Genomic DNA, 21,597 nt, shown 5'->3' with positions numbered 1-21,597 from the left:
CGCTTTTTAATTTAAGTCATATTTTGATAGTAAATGATAGTTATGCTCCAGAATAAATTACCTAAGCTTTTAAGATAAAGAGACCTTTGAAAACCTTTGCATGGAAACCAAAGAAAACACAGATAAAGAGAAGAAAGGAGTGATGACTGGAGTCTGTTATCTCGTGTAATTTCTATCAGTTTGCCAACCTCACTTTTGCTTCCCCTTGCTAAGATCTCTCCAGGCCAGCATCATCAGAACATAAATCATTCCCTAAGTTTCTCTTTTTTTGGCCTTTGCTAATCTAATTCTTTTGCCTTTAGCCAAGTGCACATAAAGTTTAATCACAGGTAAGAAATATGTAGAGTAAATTCCTCAATACTGATACTAATCATATTAGGATGCCCATTTGGAATTGGGCATTCCAAAATGAATTGAAAATGAAAAAGAGATTGAAATTCCAATTTACATGCTTTAGAAATCCACGCCCAGTCCATCATTAGCAAACTCCTGTATGTATTTCCTACACCCACCTCCTGTTCCAAATTGCATGCTTAAATCTAATGGAATCAGAACCGGCTGAATCGTATGTTAACTCCTCTGAGGATCATTCTGCCCTGTCAGAGAGTACAGCTTCTCAAACTTTAATGGGCACATGAATCATCTGTGGATCTTGTTAAAATGCAGATTCTGATACATTGGGACTGATGGGGGTGGGGGGGGAGGGCGGCAATGTTCTGCATCTCTAATAAGCGTCCAGTGATGCTGCTGTCTGGATTCACAGACAACTCTTGGAACGAAAAGTTTTACAGCACAGCATACAATTTTCCAAAGTGTGAACTGTAATATTCTACAGACCATCCAACATTGTTCAAGTCGAGTGACAACTTAATAGTTTGCTACATGTATTCCAAATGATATTCAAAATTTCTACTAATATGATCTTTAACAAATACTTATAATAGTCATTACCTGGCTAAAATGGAAAAATCTAGGATATGCTTAATCAGAAATGATAAACAATATCTGTATTTTTCGATTTTTTTTTTTATATTTTACGTTCTATCGTTTTTTTTTTTTTTTTTTTTAGACAGAGCCTCAAGCTATCCCCCTGGGTAGAGGGCTATGGCATCACAGCTCACAGCAACCTCCAACTCCTGGGCTCAAGCGAGTCTCCTGCCTTAGCCTCCCAAGTAGCTGGGACTACAGGCGCCCACCACAATGCCCGGCCAGCGTTCTATCATTTTTGAAAATTAAACTAATAATGTGATTTCTCACGAGTGGTTAACTTTTCAATGACCTTGGTTAAAACATTCATCAAAGTTATGAAATTTTCCCCCAAAAACATAGTTTCATGCCACTTTTTATTCCAAATACATTAAACACATTTAGTTTAATTGTCTGAAAAAGAGATGCTTAAGGCATTCTATTTATTTTTTCATTTAGCTACTGATAGGTACTCATGTTTTATCCTTTCATTAGCTGCAACAGAAAGACAAATATGTATCACAAAAGGAAAAGTTAGATTATGGTGAAATGTATCGTTCCATAAGCCTAATACTGACAATGCTTATTATAGTGAATTGAAATATGTATTATTTAGTTTTAAAGATCCGAATCAAATATATTATAAATAAAAGCATATATGTATCCCTTTATTTTTCCTGAATTGTCTTTTCTAAGCCATACATCATCATCATTTTCCTTCCTAATTTTTTAGACAAATCCCTCATATATTATATTTATAAACCACTCATGTTGTACAAGGTATTATCTCAGGAAATCACATTAAAATGTTATGCTAACCTTCAAAGATGTCGCTGTGACCACTTTTAGGTGACATCTTGTCAAAAGATGTTTCCTTGGCTTTCTTGTCTGAATCTTTCACAGAATCCTCCAACTGGCTTCCAGGGTGACTCTTAAATGTTGGTGAACACAAATTTCGCTCAATTTCCACTTCCTGTTAGAAGACATTAAAGGGATGTGTGTTAAAAGCTATCAGGGAGAAACAGATGTGGTTTTCAGGAGGTTTAGAAGGCAGGAGTGAGAGAGGGAGGCGTTTCTATCATGAGTGAGATTCTGTAATATGCTTCAGGGAAAATTTTGATAACTTTGCCAAGAACTACAAACATAAATCTGACGCTTGGTTTACTCGTCTGCTGCTGCCACTTCGGCATTAGCTTTTCTTTCGTGTTTCTTCCCCTCATAAAAGAGAGAGCAAAAGGAAGGGTCACAGTGCAGCATAATGTATGTTAATAGATGCAACTCCCAGGCCTGAGACATGTAGATGAGGGACTTTCAAAAAATAACAATATATCAACATTATATGCTAAGGACATAAGGAAATGAGGTTTTTTTAATGTCATGCTCTGCTCACCCTGTAATGATAATCTTAGCAATTATAGAGCTCCCAAATTACAAACCCATTCAGCCTCCATACAGTGAATATAGTTTGTCAACTCATAAAGATTATAACTTTACTTCATTAGATCGTAATTGAAAAGTGGAGAGAGAAAAAAGTTCCCAAAGCAAGGAAGGATAAAGCATCTCCAAATCTAGGGAGTCGAATATTCTTTGTTTTACAGATTGAGTAATATAATCAAATAAAGCAAATGAAGTTAAACATAGTAAATATTTTGAATAAAAAAATTATAAGAAGCAAATGAGCCAAGACAGCTTGAGAAGCAAAAACAGGATTAAAAAAAATTAAGTGACAAAAATAAATCAAGTGATATGTGGAAAATAGATTCAACAGCTACTCATAAGTTTGAGATTTTTGTATGCAAAGCTGTACAGTGGTCTCCCATCATCTGCAATTGTAGTTTCTGCTGTTTCCTTTACCTGCAGTCCAAAAATATGAAATGGGAAATTCCAAAAATAATTCATGTGTGTTAAATTGTGTGTTGTTCTGAGCACTCACCTGGGATATGAATCCTCCCTTTTTCCAGGCTGTCTACACTACCCATCTGTGGCTCACTTAGTACCTGTCCCCATTATGAAATCAACTGTCCTGGCATCACAGTGCTTGTGCTCAAGTCACCCTTATTGAACTTTGTGACAGTATATTGTTACATTTGCTGTATTTCATTATTAGTTATTATTGTTAATCTCTCATTATGCCTGATTGATAAATTAAACTTTATTATGGGTCTATATATACATAGGAAAAAGCATAGCACAAATAGGGCTTAGAATTGTCTGAGCTTTCAGGCATCAACTGGGGATCTTAGAATGTATTCTTTGCAATTAAGGGGGGACTACTGTTTTGTAATTTATACACACAGATATCTGTACATACATGTTAAATATGTATTCATCATGTATATATAATATTCATTATGTATGGTTACATATAGTCATCATGTATATTTGTGTATATACATATAATACATAAAATTACTATATACTGTCCATATTTGTTTAATCATCTCATCCTTAAATACTCCTAAAATATTAGACATATACTATATATTTTCATTACTGCGGCTTTTTGTTGAAATTAAAAACATTTACAGGACAAAAACAGAGAAAAAGAAGTCTCCTTTTTTTTTAGGTCATTGACTTTAACATTTGTGCTTCAAACTCTTATAAAAAACGCCAAAGTTCAAACCACATGGTGGTGTGGTGGAGCTGTGGTGCGGTGGTGCTGCCTGCTGTCGGGACACACTGCCAGCAGTGCCGTGGCTGTGGGCACGTGCTCCTTGGGTGGTAAATGAGCATCTCTCAGTTCCCTGTGCTGCCCTCTCCCAATGTCACAGAGAGTGACTGCAGGAAATAGATGTAGTATGTCTGTTTTTATTTCAGTGATGTAATTCAACTGCCAGCATTAGCAAAAATAAAATAAATACAGAGAAGACACACTGAAATTGTTGTGATTATTGTTCAGAAAATTTACATTTCAATTAAGGGTGGAATGCTAAACATGGTTCAGGGACTCAGACTGACAAGGCAAAAGATTAATTTCTGTCTTCGATATAAACATGTAGATGTGATGTGGCGAAAGATTTTATAGAAAGATTTCAGCCAGTGGTGACAGTAACATTGCTGTTCTTAATTTGAAATTCACAAATACCAGGAGTGCATCCTCCACTGAGGGTGTAAGGGACATCACAGGCAATTTGAATGTCAATGTAGTAGAACTATTTCTAAGTCTCAGTCATCAGATCCAAGTTACTCTAACACAAGCTCTTCAGGGCTCTGGTAAGGGGTCTGGAAGGCCTATGTAGAGATATAAACAAGCTTCTTAGACAAGGTTGAATTGAGCTGTCTCCAATCAAGCCGGGATCTGCTTTAATCTCTTTAATCTGTTTTTAGGCACTGTGCTTCTAGAAAAATTTACTCTGAGAAAAATCTCTAAGGCTTAAGCAAATGCATAAAATACCAGTTTAGAAGGAACAAATGCAGCATTTGATAAAGAGAAACTTGGATTCAAGCCCTCCCTTGGCTACTCATCAGCCGTGTGGCCTTGATTAAGTCATTTGAGATTGCTGGCACTAAGTTTTCTCATATGTTATGTGAAGAAATTTAGTCGTGGAATGTCTAGTGTTGGACAAACAGCCATTTACAAAGTAATTTTATTTGAAATAAAATAAAATAATATTATTTGCCTTTCATAGTTTCCAGTCTGGTAAAGGAGTGAAATAGAAGTAAACCAAGTAAGCCAGTCAATACGTCAACTCTGGGAATCTAAAGTGGAGGAATCAGCCCCACGAGGAAGTCACACAAAGCTGAAAAGATCTTCAGGTGATGCTGGCAGAATTAATGGAACTTTAGGAGGCGAAGAACTCTCCAGGCAAAGACAACAACATGAGCCAATGTCCCGATGGGAAGGAAGCACGGAGCATAGACATGTGGCCGGAGCAGGGAGCCTCGGGGAGAACATGGCCCTGCAGAGGCAGGTAGAGAAAACGCATCCATACCGATGTCATTGAGGGGAGAAGGATTACAACTAAGGGAGCTCTCCACAATTTGTATGCTTAGTAGTTGAAAGAGAAGAAAGTTCCGGTCAGAAATCATCTATGTTAGGAAGCAAAATGTGATGAAAGGACGAGGAGTATCTGAAGAAAATTTAATTTCATTGCTGTAAGAGATGGAATAAGGAAGAGGAGTGAACAGAGATGACCCTGGCTGTGTGGCACTGGGGCCCGTCTGAGATTGCTCACATCCAGTTTTCAGGGATACCGACAGTCATTGCTGACTGATGTAGTCTGAGCACTTTTCACAGTACTAGGTCAAGCAGTGAGAAAGTAGGGAGCTGATTTCAGTCCAGGAGAGGTTTTATGAGGAAAAAAGAAAACAAACTTATGTGTTGCACTTGCAGTGCAGGCTAAGGGGAGGCTGGGGACACCTGTGAGGGGATTTACCAGCAAGAGAAGGCAGAGAGGGACTGAGATGCTTCACCATGGAATGCACGGTGAACTCAAAAGGAGGAAAGAAAAGGAGGAACGGACGGGGAGACAGTAAAAGGATCAGTAGGTTGGAGATCTTGATGGGTTTACAGAATCCTGGCAGTCTGAGCCCTCAGCAAAGAAAATTGGAATGAGAGGTGACTGGGAAGTTTGCTTTAGTTCTTAGGAAGTTGGGCACTTACATTTGTTAGGGTCCAGTTGTGACCATAAAATGAAAACTGGAGTAGAGAGGAAAGTCATAAATAGGAGGAAATCCAGGAACTTAGGGGTTGTAATGGTGTCCCAGGACAGCAGAGGACCGTGGAAGGCAGAGAAAGGCTGTAAATTAAGTGTCAACATCCCTGGTGAAGGGTGGAAGCAATTGAAATTTAATAAGTAACAGTGATGATGGGGCAGCAGGGAGGCCAGAGACTGCACCTGCCCTGAATGAGCCTCCTATGAGCACGCTTTTCAACACACAGGCCGGAGAGGAGTGGTCAGGAAGAAAAATGGCCTCAGGTCGGTATGGCGGTGTCAGGGATGATCCTGTTTGCGGGAGAGAGCCGTGCTTCTGTTAAAGCAGGAAGGCACCGTGGAGGAAGCATTTCCAGGAGAGGTTACAAGTAACAGAAGAAATTGCTGATGACAGAGAGGCAGTTCCAGAGGTACTGGTGAAAGGTCTGGCCTAAATAATAAGGGACTAAATAAAATCTCTCAGTGGTGTCTACAATCCTTTTCAGTGTGAAAATACCTTCAAACCAGGAAAGCAATGAAAAATAAGGAAAAGTTAAACTTTAAAGAGAATAGGATGATTTCTCTTTCCTATTTGAGTACTTTTTAATTTCACATAATGTATAATTATAATCTTAGCAGATACAACATGCTTTTAAGATGTGAGAATGCAAAGGACAATCTTTAATACAACTAAATCTATTTCCCACGAGATATGGAGCTGTAGGATCACTTAATGGTCAGAACATCTTACTAGGCATTTCCAAGGAAAGCACATTGACTTATTGCTTTTTTTTTTTTTTTTCTCCTTTCAGTGCGGGGCCATGAGTGAAGAGGCCACCAGAAAAATAAACTAAGATGTGTATGTGCTGATATCAAGAAAACGCTGAGCTAGTCTCACACTCTGAGACTCAATGGGCTTTTTCCTTTAGAGAAATAAAAATATTGAAGTAAACATAAAGTTTTATACAGGCATGAAAAGAAAGACAGAAATAAAGGAAAATCACCAAAGTATAAAAGACAAGAGAAGAGACCTCATGTGAATTCTGCTGTGTTACTGTCTCACCTTGTACCAACAAATTCTCTTGCTTACTCATACCTGTGAAATTTTATTATCCCTCTCAGAACCCCTTTTCTGGAAGTCTTCATGTCTCTCCTCTGTGTATTAAAAGTATTTCTTCCATCATAAACAAAGTCAGTGTACCCTCCTCTATGAAGCCCCTTCATCAATACATTCTAAACTCATCTTTCATTCATTCAGAATATCTTTGAATAATTAATATATTACAGGAACTGTTTCAGGCACTGTGAATACAAACATGATTAAGATGCAGGGTGAGTCCTCTAGCAGCTGATAGTCCTGTGGCAGCGAAAGATATATCAAGTGAGTATAGTAACATAAAAAGGTGTGTGTAATGTAGGTAAGGAGATCTAGGCATCCTGGAAAGCCAGAAAGAGGGTTCTTAGAAGGTGTGGTTAGAGGAAGCCTCCTGAACAAAGAAGGCTAGGTTAGAAATGCATCACAGCAGCAGTTGAATTCAATGCCATAGGTAACAAGAATCCTCGTAAGTGAATTAACTAGGGGAGAGAAGGTGTTATTTGTGAGAGCAGTCCCTAGGTTACAGATGACCCAACTTACAGCATCCCATACTTACTTACGGGCTTCCAAGGCCCTCTATAACAATGAATTCTGATTAAATGATTGAATTAATAATTCTGGAACTAGTTTCTTCCACATACTTAAACAAAGCCACATGGCGTAAGTGGTTGGTTGGCCCCACGTCTTTACACCGGCAGCTAGTCCCGTTGTGTATACAATCGCTTATGCATGGCATTACTTTGTCTTAACTTTTAAATTCAGTGTTGTCAGCCTGTGTTTTCCCTTATCACCAGGCCTACAAAGCAAAAGTCCACTGCAAGTCCAGGTGAGCCTGCAGCGAAGGGAAAGGTGATTATACTGGAAACAAAAGGAAATATAATTAAGTGTTCTGAGAAAGGCCACCATTCATCGGGAACGTGTTAGGCTTCAGTTGCTCAACCGTCAAAACAATTATAGAGAGAGAATAATGGAACATGTGAAAGGCAGTTCTCCAATAAAAGCAGCATAGTGTATTAATTATTTAAATGAAAGGTTATTATTGATTTGCTCAGAAGATCAAAACAATGGTAACATCTCTATTAGCTTAGCAGATGTAACTTTAGGTAGAGTGTTAACCTTTAATATTCTTTTAAAAAACTTTTACATCCTATCTTTTATCTAAACATTTTGTTTTGAGTTTTTTTTTATTTTTATATATCCTGTTCGTTTGAATTAAAGGATAGAGCACAAGAACTTCTGTAACTTATTATGCTACAGGGATATTATTATTACAATATTGCACTATATTACTATTGCCATGAGAACCATTGTAGTATTGCTATTATTATTACTGTACATGCACTACTCACCAGGGATCTAAGTTACACAAAAATCCAACCTAAAGAAATTTTCAGGAATATATCCACAACTTAGAAACGGCCTGTAATTTGGATGAATGTATCTGTCAGCAGTGTGAATAACAGATAATAATAGGTAATCTTCCTAGTATCTGAACAGGGGAAGGGATTTGTTCCAGCACTGACTGCTGATACCAAAATGTGCACATACTCAAGTCCCACAGTGGGCCCTATGGAACCCACAGAAAGAAGATGGTCCTCATGGTCTCACGTCCTGTGGATACTGTTATCTTCTACTAGTTGGAGATGCTCAATGTACCAATATGGAGGGCCAACTGTAATCATTGTAAAAAATTCACATATAAGTGGAACTCTACAGTTAAAACTCATGCAATTCAAGGAGCAAATATAGAGGGATAAGATGGCAATGTCCTTTATAGTAAATGTAGTAAGGAGTTTATCAAAATTTCTAATTGGGAGATAGAAAAAGCCTATGCTAGTGTAGTTACCAGGGGAGTAGAGAGAAGTGAACACATGGAAAGTACTTAGGCATACAGTTAGTGACTGTTAGGGTAAAGGCAGCAGAGAGGTAGAGTTACGGCGTAACTTTTACATGTTGTAATGTAGATGGTTCTGTGAAGATGACAAAGGATAAATCTCTTTTCAAACTAATCTGTGGCTCTAAGAAGTGAAGGCCACTCCTGGATTTGCTTTTGGACCCACTCCAAAGAGCAAAGTGATCTAAAAGGAGGGTTGGGGACAGGCATGTGTCACCCCCTCAGGGCTGAGGGCAACATGCACTTGGATGGAAATCACTGGGGAACTGAATAAACACGCATTTCTCTGTCTGTCAGAAGATGCAATTTATACATAGAAGTGGAACAATTTTTCCTTGAAAATATTGATCTGGAACAACAGAGTTCCCTGGTTTTAAAAACAATGCATAGTTTTTAATTGGGGGGGATTCAGAGGTGGATTAAGTTTTAGACACACTGAATTGGAGTTTTCCATGTGAAGATGTCCCAGAGGCAGCTAGATGACTGAAACACAAAGAAGTCTCTGCTGGATTAACAGGGTTGGGGCTCACTGGGAGGCCGAGTGGGGGTGGATTGCTTGAGCTCAGGAGTTTGAGACCAGCCTGAGCAAGAGCAAGACCCCATCTCGACTAAAGATAGAAAAAGTAGCTGGGCATTGTGGCGGGCCTCTGTACTCCCAGCTACTCAGGAGGCTGAGGCAAGAGGATCTGTTGAGGCCAAGAATTTGAGGTTGCTGTGAACTCTGATGATGCCATGGGACTCTACCCAGGACAAGAGAGTGAGACTCCGTCTCAAGAAAGAAAAGTAAAAAGAAAAATAGAGAAAGGAAGATTTAGCATTCATTAGCTCGGAGGTGGTAGTTACAATAGGAGAGTCAACTAAATTACCCACTTAGAGTATGTAGAATAAGTGTTGTACAAAGAACTTCACAGGCGTTTAAGGGACAAAGGAAGATTATCAGGTGGAGGCAGCAGTGGAAAGACAGAAGTTCAGCCACTACCAGCCGACATGTTGCCTTTCTGTCAATTGGAAAAAGGTGCCCTCTTAAGACATTTTTCTTCATCTGTTGGAAAGTTGTCTCAATCACCAGAACGTGTTACTTCCACCTGCTGGAAAACCATCATCATAAATATACAACTCTACCTGATTTCTGAAATAGATTCCCTTTTGCCTTGATGCCCTTGAGCAGCTATAACCTGCACAACTATACGTGGCAGCCAGAAAAGAGAGCAAAGTCACCAACACCGAGGAAGCAAGGCAGGGAGTTTAGGGGAAAAAAAAAAAAAACAGTTTATAATACCCCCACGTTTGGGCCATTAGGAACAAACTTAGGAAAAAACTGTTTTTGTAGAAAAGAGTTGGATTAGAAAGGACTGATAAGATGGAGATAAATTTCTATCATGAGGTATGTATGTAATAAGAACAAGAATAACAAATAGGTAGAAAAATCATAAACATTATGTGTCAAGAACAGTTTTAAGAGCTTTCTATGTATTATACTCATGGAATCTTGTCAACCCTATGGAAAGGTCCTACACTCAACATTTTATAGAACATTTCCTGAAACCAAGGCTTATAGCGTGAAAGGGGGGCAAAGGTACCAGCACAGAAGGAGACAGAGTTGATGCAAAAATGTGGACAGAACAGGGTCGTGGGGAGGTTACTGCTGCCAGCCTCCAAGATTTTCTCATCTCTAAAGAAAGCTCATGGCGAGTTAGGTGAAGAGAGGCAGAAGGTATTTTCCCAAAAGACAGACTTTGAATACAGAAGGCTAGAGTTTAATGTGAACTTGTCCATTTAAAAACAAGTTACCCTGAATAACTTGTAATATCCTGAGCTTTGTCAGAAAAAATAAAGATAGCTAAAGTCTACCTTGCCAATATTTACCAGTACTTCCATAAATACTGGTGCAAAGTGACAAGAGTACTGTCCTTCTGTATGCTATGTGCCATGTCACTTTCTACTCCCCCCATCAAGAAGGAAGGGTTTTCTTCCTTGAATCAGGGTAGGTTTGATAACAGTTCTTTCCAGGAAAACAGCAAAAATGATGTTTTGCCAGCCAGCCTTGCCAGTTGTGCTTAGCCCTTCTCCAGCGGAACATATTTTGCTTTCTGTTTCTTGGAAACAAACTAGCATGTAAGAAATGTGCTTATACCATGTAATGAGAATCCCAGGCCATGTGGAGAGGCCCTGGAAAATGAGATATGAGAGGGAGAGAGAGAGAGGGCTAGCTCTCACAAGGAGCACTAGGTACCAGGACATGCCAGTGTAGAAGCCTTGGATTGCACACCTAGTCTCTAAGCATGCCAGGTTGTTGGGGGCTTTCTTCTCAAAAACCATTATCATGCTTTGAGGAGCTCAAAGGCACTTGGAGAGATCATTTGTAGATGCTTCATTCTATAGTCTCAAAAGTTGGCAGCATCAATTGCTTGTAGTGTGTGCGAGCCATCCTGGATGTTTAGATCTTCATATAACCATAACCTTAGCTCACATTAGAGTGAAATACAATGGGAGATTCCAAGACTCCTCAGCTGAGTCAAGTCAGCCCATAGAACCGCAAAAGAGAAAAATTCTATCATGACACCACTGCACTCTAGCCAGAGCGACAAAGTGAGACTTCCTCAAAAAGCAAAACAAAACAAAATAAAACACAATAAAACAAAGCAAATGTTTTTAGGTCACCAGATTTTGGCAGTGCTTTATTATGTAGCAATAAGTAATGAGAAAATATTATCCTCATGTACTGTATCTTTTATTGTTCAATTTCTGTGATTCTGATTTTTTTTTTTTACTCAGAAATAAAACTGGAGAAAAAATATTTTTTACAGAAATCATAAATGCCATCATTTCTTATTACCAAGGGCCAAGCACTCTACGTGCTGTGTCCTTTTAATTTGTCACTTTTGACAATGCGAATGAGGCGGTTGCCTCTGTTTGGGGGAGGAAACTAAGGATAGGGAGCTTAAAGAACTTAAGTAATTTGCCCAATGTGACACACGTAGACAGGGGTCTATCAAGTGCAGTCTCATTCTAAGCTGACATTTTTAACTGCCACATCATCCTTTTTCCCTAGGGTAATATATTTATTAATCACAGAAATTAAAATAATGTAGGTCAGAATGGGATGACGGGTAAAACATCACCTCAATGGTTGTATGTATGTATATTTTATTCCCCTTACACCTCCCAGAGAGTGTGCCTTAGACACGGCAGGCACTTAATAAACGAGATGAATTTTCAAAGTCTCGTGACATTTTATATTCATAAAGCATCCAGAAACAGACGCAGGAAAAAAGAGGCAAACACAATAATGAGATGACTGTCACAACATTATTATATCCACTGCACGTGTTGCTCTAGAAGGGGCAAGAGAAGCCCCGTGGCTTTCTCCCTCCTTGACCCACACTTGATGAAAGATTTGTTTAGAAGCAAGGTTTAGCTGCTTCTAAAGTTTCCTGGGCGGCCTGACTTCCTACTTTGATTTCTCAGTCATTTGGCATTTAAAACCTTTTAACACAGTTACCCTGGGTCCCAACAGCCTGTGCTGGGTCTTCCCTCTGGAGATTCCCAAGGGACAGACTTTTGGGTCTCCTGACTCATCTCTGTGCTGTCTCTTTGTCCACCTCCGTTTGTGCATTTGTACTTTCTGCTTCTCCACCCGTATTCCATCTGTATTGTCTAAGGAATGCCACCCTTTCTTGCATCCCCGTCTGCCACCTTTTTCTATAGAAATTCCACCTGTTTTTTCACATGACATCCACTTGCCACTTGCTCTAAGAAGCTTTCCCTGAATGCCCCAGCAAGATAATCACTCCTGCATCAGAGCTCCTCTGATATTTGAAACTTCTTCACTGTCAACACATCATTTCTATTATACTGTCAATGCATCACAAACATGTTTTATTTATTTTCATAGACACATAGACTCTAACAACTGCTTTCCTTGCAGGTACTTACTAAATGTTTATTGAATGGACTTGAATATTTTGTAACTTTTATATTCACTAAAGCATTGAGAAAGAAAATGTCCAAAGCTGGTGAAGTCAGGTCTTACAGAGTGAAAGGGGCAGATATAAAGAAAATAAGCTAATTCCCTCAAGGGGAGAAGGAAAAAGAAGATTTATATCTATAAATGATGAACCAAAACTTTACTGCCTATACATACATACATTTAAAATGTACTTTTAGATAAAACTTAGCACCTAATTTTTCCTAAAAATTCACCATATACAAGAGAAACAATAGAAGTACCAAAGTTATTGTCAGTAAGTAAGAAAACCTATATTATTTTCTGGAATACTATGAAATGATTTCCTTTTTTTTTTTAAATTGATCATCTGTTCTCATAATATTTCTATTATTCTTTCCAGAATAAGTTTAATTAACATTAGTTAATATTAAATAGCAGGCCAGGTCTAGTGTCTCATGCCTGAAATTTCTTAGTAGACCAAGGTAGCCGGACAGATTGAGGGTACAAGTTTGAGACTAGTCTGAGCAAGAGAGAGACCCCATCTCTACAAAAAATAGAAAATTAGCCATGTATGGTAATGTACCTGAAGTTTTAGCTACTTGGAAGGCTCAGGTAGGAGGATTGCTTGAGCCCAAGAATTTGAGATTTCAGTGAGTTATGATAATATCACTAAGCTCTAGCCTTGAGGACAGAGCAAGACCCTGTCTCAAAAACAAAAAAGTCAATAACAAAATAGAAGCTATCATTTCCAGGGAAGAAAATTCATTCAATAACTTTTCATGATTTTGTTAATCCTTACTGAATATATAGGCATAAAATCAATATCACCTTGTCATTCTTGCAAGAGTTGTCTTCCTCCTCCACGTTCTGCCGACTCCTGTTTTATTCCTGTGCACTCAGACAGTATATCTATGCATATAAATTAACTCATTGCACTTGCCCCAAATCCCTAATTCTCAACACCTCAGAATATGATTGTATTTGGAGATAGGGCCCTTAAAGAGGTGATTGGGTTAAACTGAGGTCATTAGGATGCCACCATGACTGGTTTCCTTATTAGAAGAGACATCAGGGACATGTGCACAGGGAACAACCAGGTGAAGAGACAGCGAAAGAGCTGTCATCTGCAGGCCAAGGAGAGAGGCCTGGAATAGATAATTTCCTTTTGGATCTTACAGCAAACACTCCCACCAACACCTTTATCTTGGATGTCCGTCCTCTAGAAGTAAGAGAAAATAAATTGTTGTGCTTTAAACCCCCAAGTTAGTGGCATTTTGTTATGACAATCCTAACAAACTAATACATTTTACGTAGGGGAATAAGAATATAACTGGTCATTGAACACATATTAAAGTAAGTCTCTTAGTAGCTTTAAAAACAATAGATTTATGTATCTAGTATCTGGATTGGCAGAGAATTCCTTAATAATTCTACACTACCCTCCTGGATGAAGTAGACATAGCAGCTGTCAAAACAGTTGTGGACTCAAAACTGTTGAGTTTTTGAATGCATATTTACCTCAGCACATTTTCTCTGCTTCACGTGTAAATCTCTTGTGTGATATGATGTTGGCAGGCTAAAGATCCTGAGACAAACTTCCATGGTTATTTTGTAATCCCCTGATCAACGTGAGATATATTCTTCTTTTTTTTTTTATTGTTTGGGATTCATTGAAGGTACAAAGAATTAGGTTATACTGATTGAGGTTGTTAAATAAAGTTCCTCTTGTAATTGTGTCTTGCCACCAAGATGAGCTATACACCCCCTTCCTCCGCTCCTCTCCCAGGTCTCTCATTTCTCTACCCCACCCCTTGTGTGCCTTCATATTAGAATTGAGTACATTAGATTCTTGCTTCTCCATTCTTATGATGCTTTACTAAGAAGAATGTGTTCCACCTCCATCTAGGTGAATACAAAAGATATAAAGTCTCCATCTTAAATGGCTGAATACCATTCCATGATACATGTATACCACAGCTTGTCAATCCATTCCTGGGTTGGTGGGCATGTAGACTGTTTCCACACTTTGGTGATTGTAAATTGATCTATGATAAACAGTTCAGTATAAATGTCCTTATGATGAAATGATTTTTCCCCCCTTTGGGTAAATGCCTAGTAATGGGATTGCAGGATCAAATGGAAGTCTAATTTGAGTACTTTGAGGATTCTCCATACTTCCTTCAAAAGTGGTTGTATTAGTTTGCAGTCCCACCAACAGTGTAAAGGTGTTCCCTTCTTTCCACATCCACGCCACCATCTGCAGCTTTGAGACTTAGTGATGTGAGCCATTCTCACTGGGGTTAGGTGAGATCTCAGGGTGATTTTGATTTGCATTTCTCCAATGATCAGGGAGGAGGAGCATTTTTTTCAAATGTTTGTTAGCCATTTGTCTGTCTTTGTCAGAGAAGTTTCTTTTTATATTTATTTATTTATTTTGGAGACAAGAGTCTTACTATGTCACCCTTGGTAGAGTGATGTCACAGCTCACAGCAACCTCAAACTCTTGGGCTTAAGTGATTCTCTTGGCTCTGTCTCCCAAGTAGCTGGGACTACAGGAGGCTGCCACAACACCCAGCTATTTTTTGGTTGTAGTTGTCCTTGTTGTTTGGTAGGCCTGGGCTGGATTTGAAGCCGTCAGTGTGAGTATAATTGGTTGGCACGCTAGCTGCTGAGCTATAGGCACCAAGTGGTCAGAGAAGGTTCTGTTCATATCTGTTGCCCAGTGATATGTGGGATTGTTTGATTTTTGCTGTTGATGAATTGAGTTCTCTTTAGATTCTAGTTATCAACCCTTTGCCAAATTCATACCCCGCAAATATCTTTTCCCATTCTAAAAGTTGTCTTTTTGCTTTAATTGTTGTGTCCTTAGCTATGCAGAAGCTTTTCAGCTTAATTAAGTCCCATTTGTTTATTTTTGTTGTTGCCATGGCTGCTAAAGTCTTTCTCATAAAATCTTTTCCCAGTTTGACATCATCAAGAGTTTTCCCACACTTTCTTCTAAGGTTTTTATCATTTCATACCTTAGATTTAAGTCTTTTATCTATCGTGAGTCAATTTTTGTAAGGGATGAAAGGTGTGGGTTGGGTATCAGTCTTTTACTTGTGGTTATCCAGTTCTCCCAGCACTATTTGTTGAATAGGGATTATTTTACTGTAGGCTTTTGTTTGGTTTATCAAAGATCAGATGGCAAGCAGAGACTGGTTTCAACTCTTGGTTTTCTATTCTGTTTCATATATCTATGACTCTATTTGTGCCAATACCATGCTGTTTTGATTACTGTGGACTTGTAATATAGACTGAAACCTGGTAGGGTGATACCTCCAACTTTGTTTTTATTACTAAGAATAGCCTTAGCTATAAAGGGTTTTTATCTGGTTCCATATAAAATGATGTACTATTTTTTCAGTTCTTCAAAATATGATGTCGGTATTTTAATGGTGATTGCATTGAATCTGTAGATTGCTTTGGGTAGAATAGACATTTTGACAATGATGATTATTCCCAGCCAACAGCATGTATGTTTTTCCATTTGTTAGTGTCTTCTGCAATTTCTATTCTTATTATTTTGATTGTCTTTGGAAAGATCTTTCAACTCTTTTGTTAGGTATATTCCTAAGTATTTCATTTTCTTTGAAGCTACTGTGAAGGGAAATGTGTTCTTGATTTGATCCTCAACTTGGCTGTTACTGGTGTATACAAAAGATACTAATTTTTGGACATTGACTTTATATCTAGAGACATTATTGTATTTCCTGATAACTTCCAGAAGTTTTGTGGTGGATTCTCTGGGGTTTTCTAAGTATAAAATCATATCATCATATCATCAGCTAAGAGGGAGAGTTTGACCTTCTCTGTCCTCATTTTGATGCCCTTTATATCCTTTTCTTGCATGATTGCATTAGCTAAAACTTCCAGAACTATGATATATAGTAGTGGCTATAGTGGACATCCTTGCCTGGTTCCAGTTCTTAAGTGGAAAAGATTTCAGTTTTATATCATTAAGTATAATATTAGCTGTAGATTTGTCATAGATGGCTTCAATTGGGTTAGGAAATGTGCCACTTGTGCCTATTTTCTTAAGTGTTCTTGTTAGAAAAGAAGGCTGAATTTTGTCAAATGGTCTTTGTTTTTGCTTTTAATGATATGGTGTATTACATCGATAGATTTGCATATGTTAAACTAACTTTGTATCTCTTGAGTGAAGCCTACTTGATCATGATATATATATATAGATATATATATATATGTCACACAGTCAATTATATATGTCATACATATATATATATATGTCACTATAGTCAATTAGATAAAATTTTGTTGAGTATTTTTGCATTGACTTTCATTAGTGAAATTGATCTATAGTTCCCCTTTTTAATTAGGTCCTTTCTTGGTTTGGGAATCAATCAAGGTGATGTTTGCATCATAGAACATGTTGAGGAAGATTCTTTCCTTCTCAATGTTTTGGAATAGGTGTTGCATTATAGGTACAAACTAATCTTTGAAGGTGTGAGAGAAGTCTGATGTGAAGCCATCTGGTCCTGGGCTTTTTTTGTTGGAAATTTTTATTGTTTATGCAATCTCAGTGCTTGATATTGGTCTGTTCAAGAGATCTATTTCTTTCTGGTTAAGTATAGGAAGATGTGATTCCACGTATTGGTTCATTTCCTCCTTATTGTCAAATTTCTAGGCATAATGTTTTTGATAGTAGTCAAAAATAATCTCTTGTCTCTCTGTAGTATCAGTTGTTACTTCAGTCCTGATTAAGATTATTACAAATTTTACTTTTCTGTTTTTGGTTAATCTGGCCAATGGTTTATTGATTTTATTTATCTTTTCAAAGAACCAACTTTTTATTTCATCAATTATTTGAATAATTCTTTTATTTTCAATTTCATTTATTTCTGACTTAATAGTGGTTATTTCTTTTCTTTTGCTAGGTTTGGGATTGGATTGCCCTTCATTTACATTTATTTGAGATGATTAATTAGGTTATTGATGTGCTATCAGTCTGATTTTTGGATGTAGATGTCTAATGCAATAATTTCCCTCTTAGGACTGTTTTTGCAGAGTCCCTCAGGTTTTGGTAGCCTGTGCCTTCATTGTTATTATACTTATGAGGTTAATGATTTCTTTTTCTTATCTGTTCCTTGACCCTGTCACTGAGCATAAAGTTGTTTAATTGCCATGTCTTTGTGTGGGAATGACAATTTTTAGTGGAGTTGAGTTCCACCTTTATTTCCTTGTGGTCTGAGCAGATGGAAGGTATAATTTCAATTGTTTTGATTTTGTTGAGGTTTTATTTGTTTCCTAAGATATGATCTATTTTAGAGAATGTTCCATGGGCTGATGAGAAGAACATATATTCTTTAGCTTTAGGATGGAGTGCTCAATATGTATCTATCAAGCACAGTTGTTCTAGGGTCACATTTAAGTCCCTTGTGCCTTTGTTTAGTTTATGTTTAGTGTATCTGTTGACCTCTGTAAGAGGAGTGTTAAAATCCCCTGCTATTGAGATATTATGAAATAATATATTGCTCAGACTAATTAAGGTCTGTTTCAAAAATCCCAGAGCATTTATGTCTGGTGCATAAATGTTTAGAATTGAAATGTCTTCTTGTTGCATTGTTCCCTTGATCAATATTAAGTGTCTGACTTTGTCTTTTTTGACTTTAGTGGGTTTTAATCCACTTGAATCTGAAAATAAGATTCCAACTCCTATTTTCTTCTGATTTCCATTTGCCTGAAAAATTGTCTTACATCTCTTAACTCTTTTTACTTTGTCCTTTGAGCCTAAGTGTGTTTCCTATAGACAGTAAATGGATGGTTTGTGCTTTTTTATCCAGTCAGCCAGCCTATGCCTCTTCAGTGGGGAATTCAATCATTAACATTTATTGAGATAATTGATGTGTGGTAGAGTTCTATTCATCTTATTTTGTGAAAGCTGTGAAAGTCTATTGCTTAATTTTATCTTTCGCATCATTGTAGAAGCTAGGTTTTGTCCTTTAATTTCTGGATGTTTACTTTGCTTATTGTTGACTGTGATGGTCATTGTGTAGAATAGGTGTAAGTATTTCCTGTAGAGCTGGTTCTGTTCTGGCAAACTTCTTCAATCAATAAATAATTTGATTTATCCATCAACTTTAAAGCTTAGTTCAGCAGGATATTTTATTCTGAGATGAAAATTGTTTTGTTTAAGAAGGTTTCAGGTAGATGACCATTGTCTTCTGGCTTGAAAAATTTGATTTGAGAAGTCTGCAGTCATGCTGATAGATTTGGCCATGTAGGTCAATTGGCACCTACTCCTGGCAATTTCTCAAATCTTCCCTTTTGTCTTAAGTTTGGAGAGATTCATGACAATGTGTCTTGGAGAAGCTCTATTTGATTTGAGATGACCTGGGGTCCCATATCCCTCTGAAAGAAGGGTGTGAGAATCTTTGATGACGTTTGGGAAGTTTTAACTGATGATATCCTCTAGTAGAGCTTCCATTCCTCTGGGGCATTCTTCTTCCCCTTCTGTAATACCTATAACTCATATGTTTGAATGCTTTGTGAAATCCCATAATTCTGTCAGTGAACATTCTTCTTTTTCTCTCTTTTATTTCCTGTCTTTTTAACTGCCTGAGTTAGCTCAAGAGATTTTTCCTCTACCTGAGATTCTTCTACATTGTCTAAGCTGTTATTGATACTTTCTACTGCATCTTTAACTTCCCTGATTGCTTCAATTCCTTAAGTTTCACTATATCCTTTCTACATTCTTCATATAGTTCATCTCTTAATTCATTCTGTTTTTGGATTTCCTTTTTGTATTTTCCATTTTCTCAATAATTTCCTTCATTGTTTTCATAATCCATATTTTAAATTCCCCTTGTATCGTTTCTAACATTTCATTATAGGTGGAATCTTCTGCAGTAGCTACCTCATGATCCCTTTGTGGGGGTTGCTCTGTTCTGGCTTCTAATGTTGGCAGAATTTTTCTGCTGTTTCTTCCTGAGTGTTTTCTTTTTGTCTATTTCCTTGCCCTACTTTTTCCTTTCACTTCCTCTTGCTTTTTAAGTTACTGTGCCTTGGACAGTAAGGTGTTGAAGTGACTTTTGGTAAAGGACTAAAAATATGAGAAAAGCAAAAAGGGATAAAGGATTAAAAAAAGAGAGAAGAGAAAGGAAAGGGTGTGACAAAAAGGAATATTGACAAAAGTAATAGAGGAACAGAAAGAGACAGGAGTAATAGTGATGTAAAATAGGGTACTTAGACCCATGCCCACAAATCCCAACCTCTGGAGGGGCTGGGTTGAGTGGGTCCCTGATGTCTGGAGCTCTTTGCCAGCTTGAGCAGACACAGGACCCCACCTCCACCAAACTATGGAGAATAGCAAACTACTACAAACCAAACCAACAAAAAACCTTAGGGGATAAAATTTGGGGGAAAAAACTAGTAGCAGGGGCAGAAAAACTGGCAAAATGAAGTCATTATTATTAAAGAAGGCAATAATGAAAAATTATATTTGCACGAGAAATACAAAGTAAAAAAGGAAAAGAAAAATCTAGGGGGAAAAAGTTGAAAAAAACTTTCTAAAAGAGAAATAACTATATATACTTTATTTATTTATTCATTCATTTATTTGCCAGTTCAATAGGTGATCTTCTGGGGTATGAGCTGCTAATCACAATGCTGATACAGCCATATAAGATGGAGACTGGAAGCCTCTAACAATTTCTTTGCCCTCAAATGCTGCAGGGTTAGAAGCCTGAACCTCTCCTCAGCCTGCTTAATAGACATGCCTCGAGCTTTCCAAATCATGTCTCTTGGCTAAGCAGTGGCTTTCCTAGGAAAGCATTTGTCACTCATATCCCTCCAGAAGTGGCTGCCACTTATCAGGCACACCAGAACCGTCCTCACTCAAGGGCCCTGAAGGCTGTGTCTACAAGGAAGCCTTTCCTCAATGGCTGGGCCTGGACAGGAGCCAAACAATAAAAGCTTCATTCCACCACAGTATCTTAGTCCTTGTCTCTGGGCACTGTTCAAAGTCACTTGCTCACTTGCATAAGGTAACTCAACCAAATGCCCAAGTCCAAAAAGAAACCCACATGGAAGGCCTTCCCTGTCTGTAAATTCTCCCCATTGCTATAGCTGCTGTAGCTGATGCAGCTGCCACCACAGCTGCCATGGCAGCCAGCCTCTGCCTAATTGCAAACATTTGCCTCTTCTTTGCTGCTTTCATCCTCCTTTGGGGTCCTGAAATCTCCCACTGCCTCCCTGTGCCTCCAAAGGAATGTTTCTGAGTGGAACCCATAAGCCATTGATGTCTGGAGTCTTCTCTCCCCAACTTCACTTGCCTGATTCCAAAGATGCTGTCTCCAGTATGACATCTTGTCTCCCCCACCACCGGACATATTCCTTTTTTTTTTTTTTTTTTTGCAGTTTTTGGCTGAGGCTGGGTTTGTTTGAACATGCCACCTCCGACGTATGGGGCTGGCGCCCTACTCCTTTGAGCCACAGGTGCCACCCCACATATATTTTTGAAATGCTAAATTCTTCAAGTATGTTCCCACAATGAGTCTTCTTGCATTCTGATCCACTTTGTTAAATTCTGACAGATTTTTTGGTGCTCAGGTGAAATGAATGCAAGTTCTATCTGGCCCTTGACTAGCCAGCTCAAATTAAGGCACAGTCTCTTGGAAATCCCTAATCCGAAGACTTAAAGCAAAAACAATAAACAGATAAATTAACTCTCAAGTTAATTCCTTCTGTATTTTTTGTTATGTTTAATTTCTTTTCCTTTAATTCTAGATTCACCACTTAAGGTCATTCTGCATATTGACTTTAGTTCCATGGTGATATAAAGAGATCCTAATATTATATCACTCTGACATTTTATTCTTAAATCTGAAATATATACTAAAATTCTCTCCAACATTAGGCTTCAAAATTTCTGCAATGGATGCTGAGGTCCTCAAGAACAAAGCTAAGTCTCCCACCATGGTCCATCTCTTCCTTTTAGAAATGGAGAAAATGGCTCAGTGCCTTGACTCAAGTGGCTAAGGCGCCAGCCACATACACC

The 21,597-nt window shown here is 38.0% G+C and overlaps 1 protein-coding gene across 1 annotated transcript in view; it reads right to left on the bottom strand.

Annotated features, from left to right (window-relative positions):
- Positions 1-21,597, bottom strand: part of XIRP2 (xin actin binding repeat containing 2) — a 313,100-nt gene that overhangs the window by 99,703 nt on the left and 191,800 nt on the right. The window contains exon 2 of the mRNA XM_012808454.2: positions 1,786-1,939. Within this exon, the coding sequence (XP_012663908.1) occupies positions 1,786-1,939 (154 nt within the window). The remainder of the gene's footprint in view (positions 1-1,785; positions 1,940-21,597) is intronic.

This window comes from Otolemur garnettii, unplaced genomic scaffold (genome assembly GCF_000181295.1).
Source record: "Otolemur garnettii isolate 467f Iridium unplaced genomic scaffold, OtoGar3 scaffold00090, whole genome shotgun sequence".
Classification (NCBI taxonomy): domain Eukaryota; kingdom Metazoa; phylum Chordata; class Mammalia; order Primates; family Galagidae; genus Otolemur; species Otolemur garnettii.
This window is presented reverse-complemented; position numbering and strand designations above follow the sequence as displayed.